The 22,895-nt window shown below is 40.9% G+C and overlaps 2 protein-coding genes, 2 long non-coding RNA genes and 1 other non-coding gene across 7 annotated transcripts in view; 2 read left to right on the top strand and 3 right to left on the bottom strand.

Moving 5' to 3' along the window:
* LOC103516433 (3-hydroxy-3-methylglutaryl-coenzyme A reductase) overlaps positions 1-2,995 on the top strand; it is a gene marked incomplete at its 5' end in the record, with an annotated part of 37,317 nt that extends 34,322 nt beyond the window's left edge. Inside the window, 2 exons of the mRNA XM_026828830.1 lie at positions 1,636-1,860; positions 2,832-2,995. Coding sequence (XP_026684631.1) covers positions 1,636-1,860; positions 2,832-2,995 — 389 coding nt within the window. The remainder of the gene's footprint in view (positions 1-1,635; positions 1,861-2,831) is intronic.
* Positions 2,996-3,865: 870 nt separating this feature from the next.
* Positions 3,866-7,684, bottom strand: LOC103516430. 2 transcript variants are annotated; one of them, XR_003393474.1, is made up of 2 exons: positions 6,766-7,684; positions 3,866-4,158 (listed from the first exon to the last, which is right to left on the bottom strand). It is a non-coding gene; the product is annotated as an uncharacterized LOC103516430 (long non-coding RNA). The 2 variants fall into 2 exon arrangements; XR_003393475.1 differs by lacking the exon at positions 6,766-7,684 and adding an exon at positions 6,682-6,701.
* On the top strand, positions 4,068-6,650 carry LOC113470417. 2 transcript variants are annotated; one of them, XR_003393477.1, is made up of 2 exons: positions 4,068-4,203; positions 6,543-6,650. It is a non-coding gene; the product is annotated as an uncharacterized LOC113470417 (long non-coding RNA). The 2 variants fall into 2 exon arrangements; XR_003393476.1 differs by having other exon boundaries at positions 4,068-4,173.
* An 11-nt stretch (positions 7,685-7,695) lies between the features above and the next one.
* Positions 7,696-22,895, bottom strand: part of LOC113470418 (major facilitator superfamily domain-containing protein 12-like) — a 48,785-nt gene continuing 33,585 nt past the window's right edge. Inside the window, exons 3-7 of the mRNA XM_026828832.1 lie at positions 22,167-22,226; positions 17,256-17,474; positions 15,491-15,751; positions 14,649-14,801; positions 7,696-8,286 (exon numbers count right to left, since the gene is read on the bottom strand). Coding sequence (XP_026684633.1) covers positions 8,216-8,286; positions 14,649-14,801; positions 15,491-15,751; positions 17,256-17,474; positions 22,167-22,226 — 764 coding nt within the window. The 3' untranslated portion in view covers positions 7,696-8,215. The remainder of the gene's footprint in view (positions 8,287-14,648; positions 14,802-15,490; positions 15,752-17,255; positions 17,475-22,166; positions 22,227-22,895) is intronic.
* Trnav-uac lies at positions 9,655-9,726 on the bottom strand. The gene has a single exon. It is a non-coding gene; the product is annotated as a tRNA-Val (tRNA).

Genomic DNA, 22,895 nt, shown 5'->3' on the forward strand with positions numbered 1-22,895 from the left:
TATATTTTTTATAAAAATTTTTTTTTTTTTTTTTTTTTTTTTTTTTTTTTTTTTTTTTTTACCTACCTAGCAATATAAATTAATGTTATTTATTCAACCATATTTTCGATTTATTCAACTAGGTGGGTGCCTATTTAGTACTTACTTTACTAGATATCTACGAGACCTGTTTCATTAAAAAAAAAAAAATTAAAAAATCCACCGGTCGCTGCGGAAAAAAAGGTTTTTTCCCCCATGATAGATTCTTACAAATTATACCAAAAATTATACTAAAAAAAATCTAAAAAAGTCTGATACTAAAAATTATACTAACAGGTTCAAATTATACTAAATTTAGTATAAATTATACTGATCTGTCAACACTGCTCGAAGATCCGAGCGATCTTCAATAACTTTTTCGTTAGGTATTGCTCATGGATGTCTTTTTCGTAGCAATTTTCCATTGACGTGACTTTTGAACAAGTACCCAGTAAACCTACTATACATAGTACTGCAGTGTATGAAAAGTAGGTAACTAGCTATGGTTCATCCAGATCAATGTGACAGCAATGAGTCATCAACCCAAAATGAAGGAACCAATTAGATTGCAGGAAATCCTTACATTGTTGCAATTGAGGTGAAGGTCTATTTTTGATGAACTCTCTCTTTTAAAATGCAGAGGTAGCTCTAAGTTCAGAGGTTGGATTCCAGAACAGGTAAGGTGGATATCGCCTTACCTGACTTTGTTTCACTGTCGGAGGAAGCACTGTGCAATATACCTTCCCCTTTTAAAGATTCTCTACCATTGCACATGTGACATGTTTGGCAACAATGCCTATTTTTTTGCTGTCACATTGATCTGGACAATCTGGACACACTATAAGCTTTAGAGTTGGTGTATGGAGTGAAGCTGTGTTAAGAATACTGAAATGCTTCAAGCATTTCGTAGATTCGTATAAGCCCTAACTTTTAGGGACACCAAAGCCTGAGAGTGAACACGCTAAGTACTTAACTTTTATATTTTACGAACTCTTTTATTTTACAAGTATTTTTTAATTGCTTCTTATTTATTGCAAACATGTAGGTATTTCAATACATTACCCATACATATGTTGTAGGTATTATTGAAAATACAGTCTACAAACCTTAGAACCTGAAGTTACCTACTTAGATCTTAAAAGCTTTCTATTTATTGCAGATAAATTTCATAAGTACTTATAATCTGCTTCTTATTTATTGCAAACATGTATTTTCAACACTTTCTATGTTGTAGGTAATATGTACTTATTGAAATCAGACATAGATCTTAAAAGATTTTTATTTGTTGCAGATAAATTTCATAGATACTTATTAACTTATGCTTCTTATTTATTGCGAATATATATTTCGTCGCTAGAAAGTCAAAAGGGCGTAAAAGTGACAAAAAACATAAAAAAAAAAAAAAAAAAAAAGAGGTTAAAACGGCAACCAACGATCACGTTGTCGCCCATCAATGAATGAATTACATATATCCATATTAACACGTTCACTTCCTTTCTCATCCCCGACAGGTGGATTTAACGCGCACGCCGCCAACATCGTCACCTCCGGAAAGTAAAAATACGATTTTACATATATCCATATTAATACGTTCACTTCCTTTCTCATCCCCGACAGGTGGATTTAACGCGCACGCCGCCAACATCGTCACCTCCATCTACATCGCCACGGGCCAGGACCCCGCTCAGAACGTGGTCAGCTCATCCTGTCTCACTCTAATGGAGAAGCAGGGACGCGACCTGTACATATCTTGCACGATGCCGAGTATAGAGTGCGGCACGATCGGGGGCGGCACAACACTCGGGCCGCAGAGTGCCGCCCTTACCATGCTTGGAGTTAATGGTGAGATTCCGCCTTTTCCCCCGAATTATTTAAAGAAAAATTATTTACAGGGTTTTACATTATTTACAGGGTTATTATCATTATGTTAAGGTAGTCTAATAATAATAACTCTGTAAATAATAATAATAATAGTGCTTATTTATACTGCTCGCATAGGACTGAAAAGTCCCTTTACTCCAGCAGTAGGCTACTACTATTATCCAGAGATCAACCAGGCACGACGTAGCTCAACTTCGGTGATCTGTTGGGAACTGGAGCATTTTACGTTATATGACTCACTGATCTCTGATATTTTTTTTTTCCATGGCTTTTTTGATGGGATTCTTTAAAAGGAGCTCTTCCACCCAACCATTGGTCTCTGAAAAATCTGGTGTGAACATCACACGACTTTCCTTATCCTATTGAATGATGCTTATTATTTGTGTGTTCTTGTTCTTATACCCTAAAATTTTATAATATCTCTAACCGTTTAGTCGGTAGCTGAAAACCGCCAAAAAGCGGTGAAATGCCAACCGTTGCACCGATCTTAACCAAAAGTTTCGTGTCGCATCCTTGTCACATTTGACAGCTGCTTGCCAAATTTCAAGTCTCTAGCTCTTACCGTTCTCGAATATTTACAGGGTTTTACATTATTTTCAGGGTTATTATTGTTTTGTTAAGGCAGTCTAATAAGCACACACACTATCAGGCAGGGCTGAAAAGGTCCGTCTGTCAGGTCTAGCTGAACAACATCTTCTCAACTGTGAACAATTAGAGAATACCTGCACACACGATGACCTAAAGGAAGCCGACCAGAGAGCTGTTCAAGTTGCAAACTTCTGGAAGTTGAAGATTTAAAGGTGGTTCCGGAAACGGAAAGTAAGTTAGCTGATTAGCGAGAAAAGAGATTGACATTAATTTCGATCGAATTGACATTAATTTCGATTTTAATTTGTTCGTTCAAATAATTTTCCCCATTTATTTCCCTGCAGGACCTCACCCCACCGTCCCGGGAGAGAATGCCCGTACCCTAGCCCGTATCATATGTGCCACTGTAATGGCAGGCGAACTATCTCTAATGTCTGCCCTAGCCGCCGACGCTCTACCCTTCAAGCTAACTGGGCTGCGTCATTTAATTCCATTCCATATTTTATAAATTACCTACTTGAATAATAAAATTGTCTATGTGCGTATTGAAAATTACTATTTTACCATTAAAAAAAAATCACAGAAAAAAAAACATTAATGATTAAAATAATGGCCGAACTAAAAAAAATCGTGTCCAGTTAGCTTGAAAGACTCATTAAATTACATTGCCTACTAGGACATTTGGGCATCTTACGACACAGACCACACGAGTCCTAGGTGGCAGTTGTTTCATGACTAATAAATTCATTTTGTTCGTTCAATTATACTACAGTCGAATAGGATGGTTAACTGTAGACCTCCCTAAGGCAGTACTTCTCAAAGTGTGTGCCGCAAGGTCGCCTTAGGCCAAATTGAAAAAAAAGGCCTGCGGCGCGGCGCTAATAAATAATAGAGTTCACTCTTATACAACATTTATGTCCTGGGATGGGGGTGCCGCGGAAAGATTGGAGTCTTGAGAAGTGTGCCGAGGTGGCCACAACTTTGAGAAGCACTGTCCTAAGGTGTGTAGACCCCCTAAGGCAGAGGTCAGCAAACCCGCGGACCAGCTTCAGGGCTTGAACAGATTGCGCCCGTACACTGAAAAAGTTGCCGACCCCTGCCCTAAGGAGTATATTATGTAGATCCTTTAAGATGTCTCTGTAGATCTCTTAGGTAACTGTAGATTCCCTAAGGCCCTATGGAGTAACTGTAGACCTTCCTAAGGCCCTAAGGAGTAACTGTAGACCTCCCTAAGGAGTAACTGTAGATTCCCTAAGGCCCTATGGAGTAACTGTAGACCTTCCTAAGGCACTAAGGAGTAACTGTAGACCTCCCTAAGGAGTAACTGTAGATTCCCTAAGGCCCTATGGAGTAACTGTAGACCTTCCTAAGGCACTAAGGAGTAACTGTAGACCTCCCTAAGGAGTAACTGTAGATTCCCTAAGGCCCTATGGAGTAACTGTAGACCTTCCTAAGGCCCTAAGGAGTAACTGTAGACCTCCCTAAGGAGTAACTGTAGATTCCCTAAGGCCCTATGGAGTAACTGTAGACCTTCCTAAGGCCCTAAGGAGTAACTGTAGACCTCCCTAAGGAGTAACTGTAGATTCCCTAAGGCCCTATGGAGTAACTGTAGACCTTCCTAAGGCCCTAAGGAGTAACTGTAGACCTCCCTAAGGAGTAACTGTAGATTCCCTAAGGCCCTATGGAGTAACTGTAGATTCCCTAAGGGCCTATGGAGTAACTGTAACTGAGCTACTCAGTAAAAGGAACTACTCTTTTTTTCAACTCGCTCTTTGACTCCCGACTCTTCTCTGATACTTTCTACGCAGGGCACATGCGCGGAATCGTGGTATACCCCCCCCTCCCCCATCATACCGTCCGATTTGATCTTTGAATCCGGGCCTAAGGCAGGTGAAAAACAGATAAGAAAAAGATAATAATAAAAGAATTCAAACTGAATCTTTTATTATTATCTTTTTCTTTTCTGTTTTTCACCCGTCTTAGGCCCGGTACGAGTGTTTTTTCGTGAAATTTTTTTTGACCATTTTTTTTTTACAATCTGAAAATCCATTTTTGATTTGCCATTTTTGACGAAAAACGCCATCTCTCTCACTCAAATGTAGAAAGAAAAGTGTGGTGTGGTGTGTGCGCGTGTGTTGTGTTGAGTTGTGTCAATTTTAATTCTATATTTCCGTTCCATTGTTTCAGAACATCTTCGTCAGCAGCTCAGGCCTCGTCAGTGAGCACCTGTGTATCCTCATGATGATCACCACTCATAGTGATCGACAGCCCAGTCAGCAATCAGCATGACGAGCCTTCGATCAGTATGAGCTCACGTGACGTGACATGACGTGATGGATCAACATCTTAAGCTGCATACCAAAGAGCTGAGAAATTTGAAAAGTTGTTGTTTGCTAATGCAAAGGAATTGATTATTATTCATTTTCCTACGCGCGTCCCAATATTTTCCTACAATATCATTGCTGGCTTCCACGGCAGGGCAAGTAATTAAGTGTGCTGCATTCATGGGTGATTGATGTGAGCATAATGGGCATATTGGGGAGTCAGCTTAATGGGCATATTGAAAAGTTAATTGCGCTTATGTACTTTCCGTGTGCGGAAAAAACCAATGTCAACGTCAAATATTGCGCCAGGGAGTTGCAATCTTGATTGGTCATGGTTAGCCATAGATTTCGTATAAGATTAGCCCATCTTTGGCGGAAGTTGCCCTTACACTTATAGTTCATCCAGACTGTGACAGCAATGAGTCATCAGCCCAAAATGAAGGAACCAATCAGATTGCAGGAAATCCTTACATTGTTGCAATTGAGGTAAAGGTCTATAGTTCATTTTTTTAGCTCAATGAAACTTTACACATCTCTACTTCCTATAGGATAAGGAAAGTAAAAAAAACTATAGGTATCGAGGAATCAATAAATAAAATATTTTATTTTATTATTTTTTTTACAATAAAAAAAAATCCATTTTATTTTTTTACAAAAAATAAAATTTCTATTTTTACAAAGTTTCCCTCACGAGGCTGAGTGCTCTACCCGTATTTCCAAGCACAGAGCCGAAAAAAAAATTCGACCCTGCCGGGAAGGGAACCCGGGACCTCCGGCCTGCAAGCCTAGTGTGATACCCACCAGGCCACCGAGGTTACTGCCCAAAAGCTATCATTTTTTTCCTCTCTTTTTTTAAGAGGTTGATACGGGGAACTGAACTGTAACTTCTAAGGTCATATCGTCCCGAAAGCGAAGGAAGACAGAATAGGAGAAAGCCAGCCGTTCCGAGAACAAGCCTTATCCGTTCAAGATAAAATCCGCCCCGGGCGGGAATCGAACCTGCGACCTAGCCCTTCCAAGGCAGACGCACTACCCTTCAAGCTAACTAGGCTGCGCTTGTCATTTAATTCCAATCCATATTTTATAAATTAGGTACCTACTTGAATAATAAAATTGTCTATGTGCGTATTGAAAATTACTATTTTACCATTAAAAAAATCACAAAAAAAAAAACATTAATGATTAAAATAATGGCCGAACTAAAAAAAAAATCGTGTCCAGTGTTCTGGGAAGACTCATTAAATTACATTGCCTACTAGGACATTTGGGCATCTTACGACACAGACCACACGAGTCCTAGGTGGCAGTTGTTTCATGACTAATAAATTCATTTTGTTCGTTCAATTATACTACAGTCGAATAGGATGGTTAACTGTAGACCTCCCTAAGGCAGTACTTAACTGTGTGCCGCAAGGTCGCCTTAGGCCAAATTGAAAAAAAAGGCCTGCGGCGCGGCGCTAATAAATAATAGAGTTCACTCTTATACAACATTTATGTCCTGGGATGGGGGTGCCGCGGAAAGATTGGAGTCTTGAGAAGTGTGCCGAGGTGGCCACAACTTTGAGAAGCACTGTCCTAAGGTGTGTAGACCCCCTAAGGCAGAGGTCAGCAAACCCGCGGACCAGCTTCAGGGCTTGAACAGATTGCGCCCGTACACTGAAAAAGTTGCCGACCCCTGCCCTAAGGAGTATATTATGTAGATCCTTTAAGATGTCTCTGTAGATCTCTTAGGTAACTGTAGATTCCCTAAGGCCCTATGGAGTAACTGTAGACCTTCCTAAGGCCCTAAGGAGTAACTGTAGACCTCCCTAAGGAGTAACTGTAGATTCCCTAAGGCCCTATGGAGTAACTGTAGACCTTCCTAAGGCACTAAGGAGTAACTGTAGACCTCCCTAAGGAGTAACTGTAGATTCCCTAAGGCCCTATGGAGTAACTGTAGACCTTCCTAAGGCACTAAGGAGTAACTGTAGACCTCCCTAAGGAGTAACTGTAGATTCCCTAAGGCCCTATGGAGTAACTGTAGACCTTCCTAAGGCCCTAAGGAGTAACTGTAGACCTCCCTAAGGAGTAACTGTAGATTCCCTAAGGCCCTATGGAGTAACTGTAGACCTTCCTAAGGCCCTAAGGAGTAACTGTAGACCTCCCTAAGGAGTAACTGTAGATTCCCTAAGGCCCTATGGAGTAACTGTAGACCTTCCTAAGGCCCTAAGGAGTAACTGTAGACCTCCCTAAGGAGTAACTGTAGATTCCCTAAGGCCCTATGGAGTAACTGTAGACCTTCCTAAGGCCCTAAGGAGTAACTGTAGACCTCCCTAAGGAGTAACTGTAGATTCCCTAAGGCCCTATGGAGTAACTGTAGACCTTCCTAAGGCCCTAAGGAGTAACTGTAGACCTCCCTAAGGAGTAACTGTAGATTCCCTAAGGCCCTATGGAGTAACTGTAGACCTTCCTAAGGCCCTAAGGAGTAACTGTAGACCTCCCTAAGGAGTAACTGTAGATTCCCTAAGGCCCTATGGAGTAACTGTAGACCTTCCTAAGGCCCTAAGGAGTAACTGTAGACCTCCCTAAGGAGTAACTGTAGATTCCCTAAGGCCCTATGGAGTAACTGTAGACCTTCCTAAGGCCCTAAGGAGTAACTGTAGACCTCCCTAAGGAGTAACTGTAGATTCCCTAAGGCCCTATGGAGTAACTGTAGACCTTCCTAAGGCCCTAAGGAGTAACTGTAGACCTCCCTAAGGAGTAACTGTAGATTCCCTAAGGCCCTATGGAGTAACTGTAGACCTTCCTAAGGCCCTAAGGAGTAACTGTAGACCTCCCTAAGGAGTAACTGTAGATTCCCTAAGGCCCTATGGAGTAACTGTAGACCTTCCTAAGGCCCCTTCGACGAAAAGCTTTGACAATATTTTCTCATTTCCTTTTCATAGGTAAACGGTATTATCATATTCACATTTCTTGCTCTCTCATCTCTCAATTACAAAGCTCTCCACATCACACTAGGGGACAGTGGAGGAACAACAAATTAATCTAATTTTTCGACACAGAAACGGCATTACCCTATTATTATTTTCAGATTTATTTTCTTGCTCTCTCAATTACAAAGCTCTCGATATCAATTCGACGAAAAGCTTTGGCAATATTTTCTCATTTCCTTTTCATAGGTAAACGGTATTATCATATTCACATTTCTTGCTCTCTCAATTACAAAGCTCTTGTCATCACACAAGGGGACAAAGGAGGAACAACACATAACTCCCTCTTGATCTTCGACGAAGCTTTGACAATATTTTCTCGTTTTCTTTTCACGAATGTAAACGGTATTGTCATGTTATTTTCACATTTATTTTCTTGCTCTCTCAATCACAAAGCTCTCGGTATCACACAAGCGTCAAAGGAGGAATAGCACATCACTCCACCGTAGTAGAGGACCCGGTGCTTTTACCCATGTTTTTGAGGAACGCGATTTTATTTCGAATATCTGTGAAAGAGATATAGGATTAATAGAGGAGAATAAAGGCTTTATCGTCCCGAAATCGAAGAAAGAAAGGAAGAGGACAGGATAGGAGAAAGCCAGTCGTTCCGAGAACGAACCTTATCTGTTTAGCGCTTAGAAAGCAGACGTGCTACCCTTCAAGCCAACCAGGCTAACTAAAGATGTAGGTTTGATAGAGGGAACTGTAACTCCTGAGGTCTTATCGTTCCGAAAGCGAAGAGAGAAGGAAGACAGGATAGGAAAAAGCCAGGCGCTCCGAGAACGAATCTAATCTTTGTGGATAAAATCCACCCCCGGGCGGGAGTCGAACCCGCGACCAAGCTATTACAAAGCATACGCGTTAGAGCCCGTTCACACTGTACGAATTCATTAGACCTTGTTTAGACTGCGGGAGTAAAGGGACTTTTCAGTTTCGTCCTAGCAGGATAAAGAAGGTATACTATGTTCTATTCATAAAACCTTGTTTAGACTGAAGGGCTAAAGGGACTTTTCAGTCTCATCATTCTAGTATAAATGTGGTATATCTATTCCAGTGGTTCTCAAACTGTGCTCCGCGGAGAGCTTTCAGGTGCTCCGCGAAGAGCTTTCAGGTACTCCGCATAGTTTCATTTTTCTTACCGCATTAAAAAAAAAAAAAAAAAAATCGCACGAATATGTTTAGTCAAATGGGAAGTATTGGAACAAGCCGTACGGACCGTACGCTAATGAACATTCCATTCGACTTACCTTTCGTCCGAGTCGTACATTACACGGTTTAATTATAAGACTGGTCACAAATCCACTGATCAAAATAACTAGAGGTACCAGCGCAATGTTGACCTTACTCAGGACTAGCGTGTCTTGCACGTAGAACACTATAAACATCTGAAATTAAAAGAGAATAAATGCGCTTGTGTTAGGAGTGATTTTCACATGAAATAACTAAAAAAATCTGGTGTGAACATCACACGACTTTCCTCATCCTATTGAATGACGCTTATTTTGGGTGTTCTTGTTCTTGTAGCCAAACTTTTACAATATCTCTAACCTTTTCTGTATAATTTTTTGAGAATTTGACCACAATAATAGTAGTAGCCTACTGTTGGCGTAAAAGGTTTGAATGTAAAATGTAAATGCAGTTTCTTTGTGTTATTATGTCACAACTTTGGTGCTCACTGCAGCATTGTAGGATCTTTCCCAATATCTCAATAATCCTAAAATCCAACCAATGTTTACCTACCATGCTGGCACCGGTCGCTATGCGTATTTATATGTCATAGCTACTCATTTTCCTCACGAGGCTGAGTGGGCCCCGCAACGGCCAGTCACGGAATCAATCATTTGCATGATACAATATTGCATGATACAATTTCTTGACCCCGCCGGGAATCGAACCCGGGTCTCCCGCGTGTAAGGCGAGCGCAGTGACCACTACGCCATGGGAGCTGACTGAGTAAAGGGGTTTAAAGTACTAGAAAAGTTTCGCCTGCGGCGGCGCTCACCTGGAGTATATTGAAGAAGAGCCGCGCCGTCATGTAAAGTACCGCGACCGTGTACAGGGTCGGCATAGTCAAGAGTTGCCGCGGCGTTCGCTTCTTGGCTTCGTACATTTGGGACGAACTGGTTTGCCGCAGGTCCAGCTGGAGTTGGCGGTTCCGAATTTCCGAGACCCCAAGGTAGAATACAATGGTGGAGATGTAGCCGAGAACCACCACAATGTAGGATATATACTGTGGAATAGTATAGAATATGAATTGAATAAATACATAATAGAATGGGGGCACGGTTGGTCCAGTGGTAACGCGCTTGCTTGCCATGCAGAAGGTCCCGGGTTCGAATCCCACCATCGACAAAAATTTGTACTCGTTTTTCGATTGCAAATATTTCAACGGGTTACTTTCTGGTGTTCCCGTGTTGACCCAGCACCTAAATGGGAAGTATTGTGCCCCTTCTCGCCCATCTGACGAAAGGCAAACTACGGGATGGGCATGCCACGCCACAGGCCACATCAAGCGTATCTTTTGGGGGCACGGTTGGTCCAGTGGTAATGCGCTTGCTTGCCATGCAGAAGGTCCCGGGTTCGAATCCCACCATCGACAAAAGTTTGTACTCGTTTTTCGATTGCAAATATTTCAACGGGTTACTTTCTGGTGTTCTCGTGTTGAGCCAGCACCTAAATGGGAAGTATTGTGTCTCTTCTCGCCCATCTGATGAGAGGCATACTACGGGATGGGCATGCTACGACACAGGCCACATGCGTCTAATGTAGCAGTTGTTTCATTGCTACGAAATAAAAACGGCGGTGGAACACTCATCTTTAAAAAAAAAATAATAATAATAATAATAGAATATGGAAGCATAGAATGTAATAGCATAGAATCCCTAGCTGAAAATAGCAAAGGTTGAGTGAAGGTCATCCACTTGAAAAAAAAATTTAGCCAAAACCAAATGTCAGGCCAAAGTAATCACCACAGGGCTGATTGAGAGGCTGGCAAAGAACGCCAACCCCGTCTGTACACGGGAAAAGGCGAAGAAAGAGATTTTTTTATGGTTATAACCAGCCTAATTACAGATTGGACGGTAGCATATCTGCATTGTAAGTGTTAGGTTGCGGGTTTGATCACCACCAAAGGCGAACTTTAATTAAGTTCGTTCTCGGAACGGGTAGATTCCTCCTATCCTGCTCTCCTTCGCTGTTACCTCTATAAAATTAATAACACCTAATCATAATAACAAGAAGAAATGTTTACGTCAAAAAATTTCCCACGTCAGCAAATGAGGACATGTGACAGTAGACAACAATATTCAAATCATCTATCACAATCAGAACTATATCTATAAGTTTTACAAGTATCAGACACATCAATATTTAATCTCCATAAATATCAGACAAATAGGGGTAAAAAATGGGTCATGATGCGTCATTCGAAATTTCCCACGTCACCAAATGAGGACATGTTACAATAACGGGACAATAATATTCAAATCATCTATCACAATCGGACATTATCTACAAGTTTTGCAAGTATCTCATTCAGACACATCAAAATTAGATATCCATAAGGAAAGACATAATAATATATAGGGCGTCTCAAATTGAAAATCGAATAGGGCTTACAATGCAAGCTACCTTCTGATCTAACTCCAGGCTTTTTAATTACCTATTTTTACTTTTCAATTTTTTGCTGTCCCATTTTGAGATTCTCGGAAAGATACGTATATTTGATAAAGTAAATGTAAATGCAACTTTGGTGCTCACTGCAGCATTGTAGGATTTTCCCAATACCTCAATAATCCTATATTAATTTGATAAAGGAAAAATATCTTATTTCAACCCAAAAAATCCGACTTCAAGTTTGGTACGTTAATTTTTGGACACCTTGTATATTGATCTATACAAGTATCCTATCATGTGACGAAATGTCAAGTGATGGCTTGAGAGTGATATTTTAATCAAGTACCACTTGATGTTCAAGTAGTCACTGAGGAAAACCGAAATAAACAAGTTGAGACATTTTTGCCTGCCTCGGTGGTGTAGTGGTCAAGACGCTCGCCTGTAAACAGGAGGGCGTGGGTTCGATCCCGGCCGGGGTATGGAATTTTATCAACATTGAGACTTTGACCACAATAATACGAGTGGTATCCTTCAAACCTTCTCCAAAAACAGGCCTTTCCAGACAGACTGAAATTTTTCCAACGATATAAGGAAGCGTTGTAACACTGGGATACGACACAGACCACACGAGTCTCGTGTCGCAGTTGTTTCATTGCTACGAAATAAAAACAGCTGTGAAACACTCATAAAAAAAAAAAAAAAAAAAAAAAAAAAAAAAAAATAAAACGTAAAAAGACCTTTAATTTGATATATTAGGTCGACCAGGTTTGGATAAGTCCTTCTATGGGGACAGACCGACTGACAGACACCGAAGCGAATACAATAGTCCGTCCCTTATACCTTTTTATTACTATTGTAATAATAAAGGAAAGGGACTGAAAAGTGGCTTCAGTCATCTATAAATGCCGAAAAACCTTGAAACTCTATTTCGTGTTAAAATAGGCCGGGCGGGTGCTTCGAACTCTTGACGTTCGCGCGCCGCCCGGCACGCTTGATAAATTGGATAGTAAAATTGTGGTTCATAAGAAGAGTACTGCGGTAACATGGGCTACCTAAAATTATCACATTCCATCCTGATTCAAAATGGCGGCACTTTAAAGTTATGCCTCTTACGCCGCGCTGATCCCGTACAAAGGACGGGTCAATCACCAGTATTAAATATCCATGTCTATTATATCCAGGTTCGACTGTAATGGATTAGAATTAGATAAATATAGGGTAATTATTCAGAAGCAAGTCAGCTCCCATGGCGTAGTGGTCACTGCGCTCGCCTTGCACGCGGGAGACCCGGGTTCGATTCCCGGCGGGGTCAAGAAATTTTTAATTCAAATGGACTGCATATGTATAGTCCAGTCAAATTTAACAAATCGAGCACAATAATTATTTACTTTAATTATTTGTAAATCATTTATTTATTTACAGGCTAAGCATCAAGGCCATGTGTGATTTCTTTGTAGTTATTTTCACTTTTTTTTTAAATAAGAAAAATAAAAAAAAAAATAAGTGCCCTGAATTTCAAAAGTTTATGTTTAGAGGAAGCTGATCTATGAAGGTGAGAAAAACCTGCCGAACCGGTTCGTGTGAAGATACACAGGCGCGCTTACTGGAACTTGGCCTGGCGCACTGCCGTGCGCTCAGATTTGTGTTGTCCCATTTTGGGAAGAATGTATCCGCCAGATTGAAAAAATTAGATAGAGGTACTTGACTACTTAATAAATACTTGAATACTAATAGGTGATATAGACTGGAAGCCACGTAGATCGTAAAACTTCAAGTATGTAGTAGGTTTACACTTGAGTAGTGACTTCTAGTATTCTAGTCTGTTTTATATTCTATTCCAGGTATCTCAAGTACGGTCATCCAAGTGACCAGCTTCGGTATGGCTGCCGATTTTGTTGGTGATGATGTCAGTAATGGTGCTTTCATCTATGGAATACTGAGCTTTGCTGACAAAACATCAAATGGTGTGGTCGGCTTCTTTATTCAGAAGTTGTGAGTAGACCTCTCTGTATAAGTTGTTGTTGTAGCGGCTTTAGCTATAGCCGAAAGGTGATGACAAAATAGAGAAAATATCTCTTCTATCGGCCATACACCAGGGTGATGGTCTCTTGCCGTGTTTAACTGGCTCGTCCTGAACCGCAACCATTGTGAGGACTTGTGCTTGTTCTTTTCAAGCAGAGAGAACCCTTTGAAACTATCAGCTAGCTAGGTTGGTTAGGGTTAGCTGTTCTCCTCCCTGTGTATGATCACACAGCCAGACGCTAGTATCTGTTCAACGTCCCCTAGCCAGACAACTCAGTACAAGTTAAGTACATAGTTGTTATTGCTAGTTGTAACGGCTTAGCTGAAGCCGGACATGGTATTCTATCCTATTCTATTTTATCTGCCAAAGTGCCAATATTAAATGTATCTATTTCTCTGCGTCAGCTCCCATGGCGTAGTGGTCACTGCGCTTGCCTTGCACGCGGGAGACCCGGGTTCGATTCCCGGCGGGGTCAAGAAATTTGTACAACGAAATAAAAACGGCGGTGAAACACTCATCTTTAAAATAAATAAAAAGTACTATTTTTTTTTTTTCTTCTTTATATTATTTTTTTAAATTTAAGCAAGGTTCTTTATTTATAACAAGCAGGCTCCGCCCGCTTGCGCGTATTAATCGCTGAATTTATTCCGTACCAAATACATCAGACCTGCTCGGGTAAAGGAACTTTTCAGTCTCATTCTGGCAGTATAAGCAAGGTATATTCCATCATTCCATCTATTCTGTTCATAACTCTATTCTATTCTATTCTATTCTATTCCACTTACCATATAGTACAGCGATAAAGTACACTTGAACTAGCTTGAGATCCCCTGGTTCCGCCGTGCCTATGTAAACAATCACAGATACCAATATGCCCAAACATAGACCAATGACGTGAGAGAGCTGAAAACAGTAACCAAAAAGATGAGAAAAGTAGCCAACACATAGAATAAAAGATAAAAAAAGTAACCAAAGATAAGAAGGTATCATTGGCTAGTTGATAAGTGAACCTATGTACACAATCACAGATACCAATATGCCCAAACATAGACCAATGACGTGAGAGAGCTGAAAACAGTAACCAAAAAGATGAGAAATGGCCAAAAAAAGTTTGAGAACCACTGATTTATTCTATTTATATTTACTTGGTCTAACTTGGGGTACTATTCTATTCTATTTACTTACTTAGTCTAACTTGGAGTACTATTCTATTCTATTCTATTCACTTACTTAGTCTAACTTGAGGTACAGGAGGAAAGAAAAGAAGGGCTAGTATGCCCACTAGACAGGGAATACCACAGCCATAGGCCAACGCCAGTCGATAGTAATAACCTTCTTCTGGATTGCTGAAAGCAGAGAAATAGATAACACTCACTACACTCACTCCGATGGCATATTAGAGAAATAGACATGTAAATGTAAATGCAGTTTCTTTGTGTTATTATGTCACAACTTTGGTGCTCACTGCACCATTGTAAGATTTTCCCAATATCTCAATAATCCTAAAATCCAATGTTTACCTACCCTGCTGGCACCGGTCACTATGCGCATTTATATGTCATAGCTACTCATTTTCCTCACGAGGCTGAGTGGGCCCCGCAACAGCCAGTCACGGAATCAATCATTTGCATGATACAAATTTCTTGACCCCGCCGGGAATCGAACCCGGGTCTCCCGCGTGCAAGGCGAGCGCAGTGACCACTACGCCATGGACGAAAATAAATAAACAAACCATGGTAGTAACAACAACAAACAATTAATTGATCAAAGCGTCCTCAACAGAGCCGTGTAGAAAATGAAGAAATTGAGCCTAGTATTTTTTCTGCGATGCATAGTGGGAGCAGAACACCCTAAATCGTGGCCATAAATAAAGTATGGGAACCAATTATGAAATTCATAGATATTGGTATTGATATAGATCAGTATATTCATGGTAAAAATTTGGTGGTGATATCTATAATTTTGAGGACAAAAATCGCTTTATTAGCTTAACGGTTAGGGATATCAAACTTTTTTTATACATAGAATAAAATTTGTCCATTTTTGAACTTTAGGTATACAATTTTACTAACTGGCGGATAATTTCAGACTGATGGAGTTTGTGCCGCCCAACAAACGCTCGGACGAGTACTTCCGTACCGTGTTTGAGGAGAAGGGTCTGGCCGACATTGTCAAGCTCCACATGGCGCAGGCCTCGCAGGAGGCGAAGAAGAATTGAAACAGGCATATGAACGGAACAAAGTAGGCGACATGGGCTACGCTTGAGGAGAAATCCAGGAATGGTAGAACCGGGGAAAAGATAAACGGGAAACTGAACGTGACAAGAACTGAACCTGAGGACAAAGAATAAAACGAAATTTGCACCACCATTTTCGTGTTCCTGGTAAAAATAGAATAGAATATACCTTGTTTATCCTGCTCGAATGAGACTAAAAAGTCCCTTTACCCCAGCAGTCTAAACAAGGTCTCGTGTAAAATTTGCACCACCATTTTCGTGTTCCTGGTAAAAAGACCTTCAATTTGATATATAGGTCGACCAGGTTTGGATAAGTCCTTCTAGAAGATAAAATAGAACATATCAGAGTCAATCATAAAAAAATCAGAGTTAACAAAAAGAACGTAAATTAGAGTCAATCAGAAAAATAAGAAATTAAAAAAAAAAATCAATCCTGCGTGATAGCACATTGAATACACCAGATCATTGAAGTTAAGCAAGGCTGGCCGTTCCGAGAACGAATCTTTTGTTTAGGATAAAGTTCGCCCCGGGCGGGAATCGAACTCGCGACCTAGCGCTTACAAAGCAGGAGCGCTACCATTCAAGCTAACTTGATTGACAATTTTTACTTTCCTTATCCTATAGGAAGGAAAGTAATGTATTCGGTAAAAAAAAGAAAAAAAAATCGATGCCCAGTTTTTAGTGCCAAAACACGTTTTGAGCTCCCTAGAGCCTGAATAAGTTTCAGCCATTGGTCCGTGTGTGTGTCTGTATCCAAAGTATCTCGAGAACGGTATATTCAAATCAAATCAAATCATAGTATCTTTGTGGTAAAGCAGAGAGCTTTCTCACAACTTTGTGGGTATCACAGTATTACAAGTCTTTCATTTACTCAATCATCATATTTATTGTCGCTCGTCTCTTCGACTTGTAATGCCACCACTGGTCGCTACTCGATTAAAGTAGCTACTCAATTGTCCTCACGAGGCTGAGTGGACCCCGAACTCCAAGCACAAAGCCGAAAAAAACTCCGACCCCGCCGGGAATCGAACCCGGACCCCCTGCGTGCAAGCCTAGTGTGATACCCACTCGGCCACGGAGGTTGCTTCGAGAACGGTATATTTTATTTGGGGTAACACCTTTCCCCATCCGTGGCACAAGCTCTGCTTATACGGATGGGTATACCATTTATATGAAAAATGTATGTTATGAGTTTTTTGTCAATCAAGATGTGCATTAAAATAGCACGTGGTACTCCTTACCTCCCTCACCAATCAGTCATCACTTGATCAGTCAGTACCTACACTTATTATACAAAAAGACATCTTTTCTTTATTCTGCTATCGCCATTCGGCGAAAGCTAAAGCCGCTACAACAACAACAACAACAACAACATAGAAGGGCCCACTCAGCATCGTGAGGAAAATGAGTAGCTATGTAATATAATGCGCATAGCGACCGGTGCCAGCATGGTAGGTAAACATTGGATTTTCACTGCCTAACCCTATGATAACACTGGTACCTGCTCATTTGTGACTGTTCTTTTAGCAGCAATTTTCCACTGAAAAGGCTTCTGCACAAAAACCAAATAAAAGAATTCGTTTAAAATAGGATAAACTCACCAATGATGTGCCAGGTTTTCCGCCGCCCCAGAGCGCAATACCAGGCTGTCGACCCGCGGTCCGAATACAACCCGATGACAGGCGTGGCCAGAGCATCGGCCACCTGACCAATGAGCATCAAGAGACCTGCGTTGCTAGGTGACAAAAGGACGCACTTTTGAAAGTATGGCAGAAGGTAGGTGAACCACATAGAGGCACACAAATCATTGTAGACATGTCCTAGAAAAAAAGAAATTTCAATAAGAGTCAAAATCTCTTGGGAGGAAAAAGATGAACTTCAATTCAATTTATTAATATATATTTTGTGTTTCTAATTGTATCATGTATAAACATTGTTAACATACTATCATGTATTTGGACAGTAAAAATAATTGAATTGAAAAACTAATAAAATAAAACAGGGTGTCTGTCATACAAGGTGATGAGCATCCTGTATTCCTGTATAAAGTGAATTCTTACCTTGACTGTAAGCAATCCACGTCCACCAGCTGATCAAGTTGGGTGTCTGTGTTTGAACCCCTGGAATTCAGAAGCCACGACAGTGAAAAAGAAAGCTGCTTTTTGCGTTTAACCTAACCCCAGTGGCGTAGCGTGGTCTAAATTCAAGTGTAAGGCGTGTAGGGTACTAATTTCCATCATCCATGCTCTTCATGGTTATTATTATGGCCTACGCCTGAGCGCGAGCGACACAAGAAGATTGGTAAACAGAGTTGAACGGTAAGGTGTGTCCAAAAGTAGTCGAGGGCCGTCGATCTACATCGATGGATGGCCGTCGACTAAACATTAGGCCGTCGACTAAACATGCCTGTAGAGTTTATCGTGCAGAGCTGAATATTAGGCCAGCCACTCACTATCAGGCGGACCTGACAGGTACATTTGATCAGGTCTGCCTGTGAGGTCTACCTGATAGTGTGTGTGCGCTCATCAGGTAGACCCAACATGCGGACCTGATCGGATGTTTCTGTCAGGTCTACCTAATAGTGAGTGGCTATCCTTAGTATTTCCACGAGACGAAATTTCTGAAGATTGCAGACCAAAATTAAAATAAAAAAAATCGCCTGCTGTGCTGTTTTTCAATTCATCTCTTTTTCATGTTGAAGATGAATCTGGATAGAAAGAGAGGAGACAAAATTTCATCTGTAAATGGTTTCTTCAAATTAACCCTATGGCGACCGATGTAAAGTTTCAATCGGTCACTATAGGGTTAAATTAATTAAAAGGGAAACCCAGAACCTTTGACAAATAGAGTGAGCCTGAAGGCCTGTGATGTGTTCCAATCTACTCAACCCCAAAATCAATAAATAAATTATTTTTCTACTCTCGTCTCGTAAAATACCTATTTTGTCTCGCAAATTTTGAGACAAGACGAGAAAATTCTCGGTCGATCCTGCCGTGCGTCGGGCCAAGTTCCGCAATTCTTACCATTCTCTCCAGCATGGATCACGACACTTTTGTCATCAACTACCTCGTTATTGTTATTGGCGTCAATATTGAGTTCACCCGGCTGTATTTTATTGAAACTAATCACTTGTACACTCCCCTCGTGTTGTTTGCACGCGTCAGCGGTGACATCGAAGTTACGATTGTTGGTCTTCCGATGGAACCGGTTGAATAGTTGAGCGAGTTTATTACTCCTGGTGGTTGTTACGTCACGATTGTTTAGATTGAGGATATTTTCGCCATTGTTGGCGCTATTTTCGTTAATGTTTAGATTAGAGTTGTTATTTGAACACACAAACCTTTTTGTGCTCGCAATTCGAGCACAAAAAGGTTAAACACAAAAAGGAGCTTTCAATAGGTAGGTAAGTACAGATGAAAAAAAAGGAAATAATAATAATTTCTAATAATAATAATAATAATAATAATAATAGTGCTTATTTATACTGCTACTATCGTCACGTGAACTCACGGGGAGTCAGAAAGGTGTAGTTCAAAGTTTTCTCATAATATTGTACGTAATTTCGTTCAGGACAGCCTCACTGCCCCCACGGGGAATCAGTAAATCCAGATCCAGAGAGTTTAAGAAATACTGGCCTGTGTAAATCAAATGGGTGACGTCAAAGAAAACTCTCGAGTAGTCTCGAGTCTTGACACTAGGGACACTATGGACACTTTTTTTTTAATTTAAGCAAGGGTCTATTTAAATAAATTGTAATTTATTTTTGAAAATAGTAAAGGGACTTTTCAGTCTCGTTCTGGCAGTATAAGCAGGGTATATTCTATTCTATTCTATGGTAACTGTCAGTGGTAAGATCGGACATTAATTAATTATCTTCCAGACTAATACCTATAACCATTCAAGTCACAAGCCACGACTACGACATTTACTTTAGTAAAGTCATAAAAATATTTAAATTGTCAAGCCAGCCTAGTTAGCTTAGTTGGTAGTGCGTCTGCCTTGTAAGCGCTAGGCCGCGGGTTCGATTCCCGCCCGGGGCGGATTTTATCCTGATGGGATAATGTTCGTTCTCGGAAACGGCTGGCTTTCTCCTATCCTGTCTTCCTTCTCTCCTCGATTTCGGGACGATAAGACCATAGCAGTTAAAGTTCCCTCTGTCAAACCTCTTAAAAAAAAAAAAAAAAAAAAAAAAAAAAAAAAAAAAAAAAAAAAACAAAAAAAAAGGACCCAAAAAGAAAAACGTTCCAATTTTTGTTGTTATTGTAATGCCTTTCTACAATACCTACCCCTTTATTATGGATTAAATAAAAGAATTACAAAAAACTGTGGAATGATGAGAAAAAAAATTGGGAAATAATGAAAAATACTGACATCACAGCAGAAAAACACTTGAAACTGATGTTTCAACGTTCAACAGATTGAAACCACACCGCCTATTTAGTCACCTACTGAGTCCTTGTCACCTACTTTCATAGACAATAGAAAGTAAAATCCTATCCTATTGTACCGGAGAGGTAAGGGAGGGGGAAGCTATACCTATCATGAACTTTTGGTTTCTTTACACTTACAATAAAAAGTAAAATTAAAACGAAAAAAATTCTTATTAATGTATGACGGTTATAGATTACAAAATTGATTTTTGAGCATCTAATGTGATATTAGAAAACAAACCAAACCCAATTACCCGGAGGCTGATTTGGATTAGGATCTAGCAGTGGCGTAGCGTGGTCTAAATTCAAGTGTAGGGCGTGTTGGGCTCATGCACAGGTCTACCAAGTCCCATCACAGTAGTACATGCCATTAATATTTATTTTATGTCAGCTCCCATGGCGTAGTGGTCACTGCGCTCGCCTTGCGCGCGGGTTCGATTCCCGGCGGGGTCAAGAAATTTGTATCATGCAAATGATTGATTCCGTGACTGGCTGTTGCGGGGCCCACTCAGCCTCGTGAGGAAAATGAGTAGCTATGACATATAAATGCGCATAGCGACCGGTGCCAGCATGGTAGGTAAACATTGGATTTTAGGATTATTGAGATATTGGAAAAATCGTACAATGCTGCAGTGAGCACCAAAGTTGTGACATAATAACACAAAGAAATTGCATTTACATTTTATATAAAAAAAAGAAATGAGTGTTTCACCGCCGTTTTTATTTCGTAGCAACGAAACAACTGCTACATGTGACTCATGTGGTCTGTGTCGTAGCATACCCATCCCGTAGTATGTCCCTCATCAGATGGCCGATAAGAGACACAATACTTCCCATTTAGGTGCTGGGTCAACACGAGAACACCAGAAAGTAACCCGTTGAAATATTTCCAATCAATCGAAACGAGTGCAAATTTTTGTCGATGGTGGGATTCGAACTCGGGATCTTCTGCATGGTAAGCTAACGCGTTACCACTGGACTGACCGTGCCCCCTATACAATCTTCCTAACTTGTCAGCCCGAAAGCGATCACCCTAGGGCTGATTGAGGACTGACGAAAAACTCCGACCCCGTCTGTACACGGGAAAAGGCGAAGAAAAAGAAAGAAGAAAGATTATTTTAATAGAGGCCTGGAAAATTACCTGGAACTTTGTGCTATCTGACGGGCCGAGAGTATCTTGTCCTGGATCTGAAGATGATCCTACCGCTATATACATGATTATGTAGACGAGTAGATTGGAGATCACAGTGAACGCATATCTGGAACACGGACGCATAGAGGGTTAATTGAATTCTTCTTCGCCTCAGACACAGAGGGTTAACTTCCTTCGCCTTCTCCCGTGTACAGACGGGGTCGGCGTTTTTCGTCAGTCTCTCAATCAGCCCTAACTAGAGAGATTGCTTTGGGCTGACATTTGGTTTTGGCGGCAAATTTTACGAGTGGATGCCCTTCGCACTCAACCTTTGCTATTTCTTTAGCAAGGGAAATTTCAGGCTGGTATCCTCCCTGTTTAAAGTCTCCCAGCCACATTTAAGCTGGTCTACTTATCTCAACCTCAACCAGCCTGAGTGGAGCAACCAGCGGCACACGATTACCCAGATTGACACCCATCCGGATTCCAACCTTGCCCGACGTAGCTGAACCTACCTGACTGAAAGCAGACTGGTTCGCTCGTTTTCATTGGGTGTTCGATCAGGTACTAGAGATAGATGGGCAATTTGAACTTCCAGCCAAATACCAACCTTCCCCGACGTAGCTTAACCTACCTGACTGGAAGCAGACTGGTTCGCTCGTTTTCATTGGGTGTTCGATCAGGTACTAGAGATAGATGGGCAATTTGAACTTCCAGCCAAATACCAACCAAAGAAATTTCAATAAGAGTCAAAATCTCTTGGGAGGAAAAAGATAAACTTCAATTCAATTTATTAATATATATTTCGTGTTTCTAATTGTATCATGTATAAACATTGTTAACATACTATCATGTATTTGGACAGTAAAAATAATTAAATTGAAAAACTAATAAAATAAAACAGGGTGTCATACAAGGTGATGAGCATCCTGTATAAAGTGAATTCTTACCTTGACTGTAAGCAATCCACGTCCACCAGCTGATCAAGTTGGGTGTCTGTGTTTGAACCCCTGGAATGGAAAGAAAAATAAAAGTTTCAAATCATTCAAGTTCAAGCTTTAATACACCTTTCTCTGTAATCACCAACCTTGGTGATGTAGTGCTCAGCGTTGTGCCGAGGACTTTTGAGGATATAAAAATAGAATAATCTCCCGGGGGAACCTGTAACCCCTACGGAGCGCGTCCCCAGGTGGCGGATAGGGGGTGCTCGTCGTTCTTGTATTGCACACACCGCAAGAACGGAGGGCTGGAAGGAAATAAAATACTTCCCGCGGACCAACAGGCACCGTAGCGACTGACTCCAGGGGGGCGGCTACAAAAACTAAAACCCAGGCGCGACTGACCCAGAATGGGCGGCTTCCTGGTCAGCGTCTGCACCCAAAATGGGCGGCTGTTTTTTCCCATCAGCGCTTCAGAACCATGGTCGGGAAGCTCTGCACACGACCATCGCAACAACCACAACTCTCTCATCATTCACTCATTCACCCACCCATTCCTCCATCTAACATTATCAAATCACCAAAAATGGAAAATACACATATAGCCCCGGCAAATTAAAGTAACCGGAAAGTGAACCAGGTAACCAGCTTAGCATAACTAAAGAAAACTTAGACACCTCTGAAGACAATGAAACACTTGAAAAAATAAACAAAGAAATGTTGAAAAAGACGCATAATGCA

The sequence above is a fragment of the Diaphorina citri genome, unplaced genomic scaffold (assembly GCF_000475195.1).
Source record: "Diaphorina citri unplaced genomic scaffold, Diaci psyllid genome assembly version 1.1 scaffold1567, whole genome shotgun sequence".
Taxonomy (NCBI): Eukaryota; Metazoa; Arthropoda; class Insecta; order Hemiptera; family Psyllidae; genus Diaphorina; species Diaphorina citri.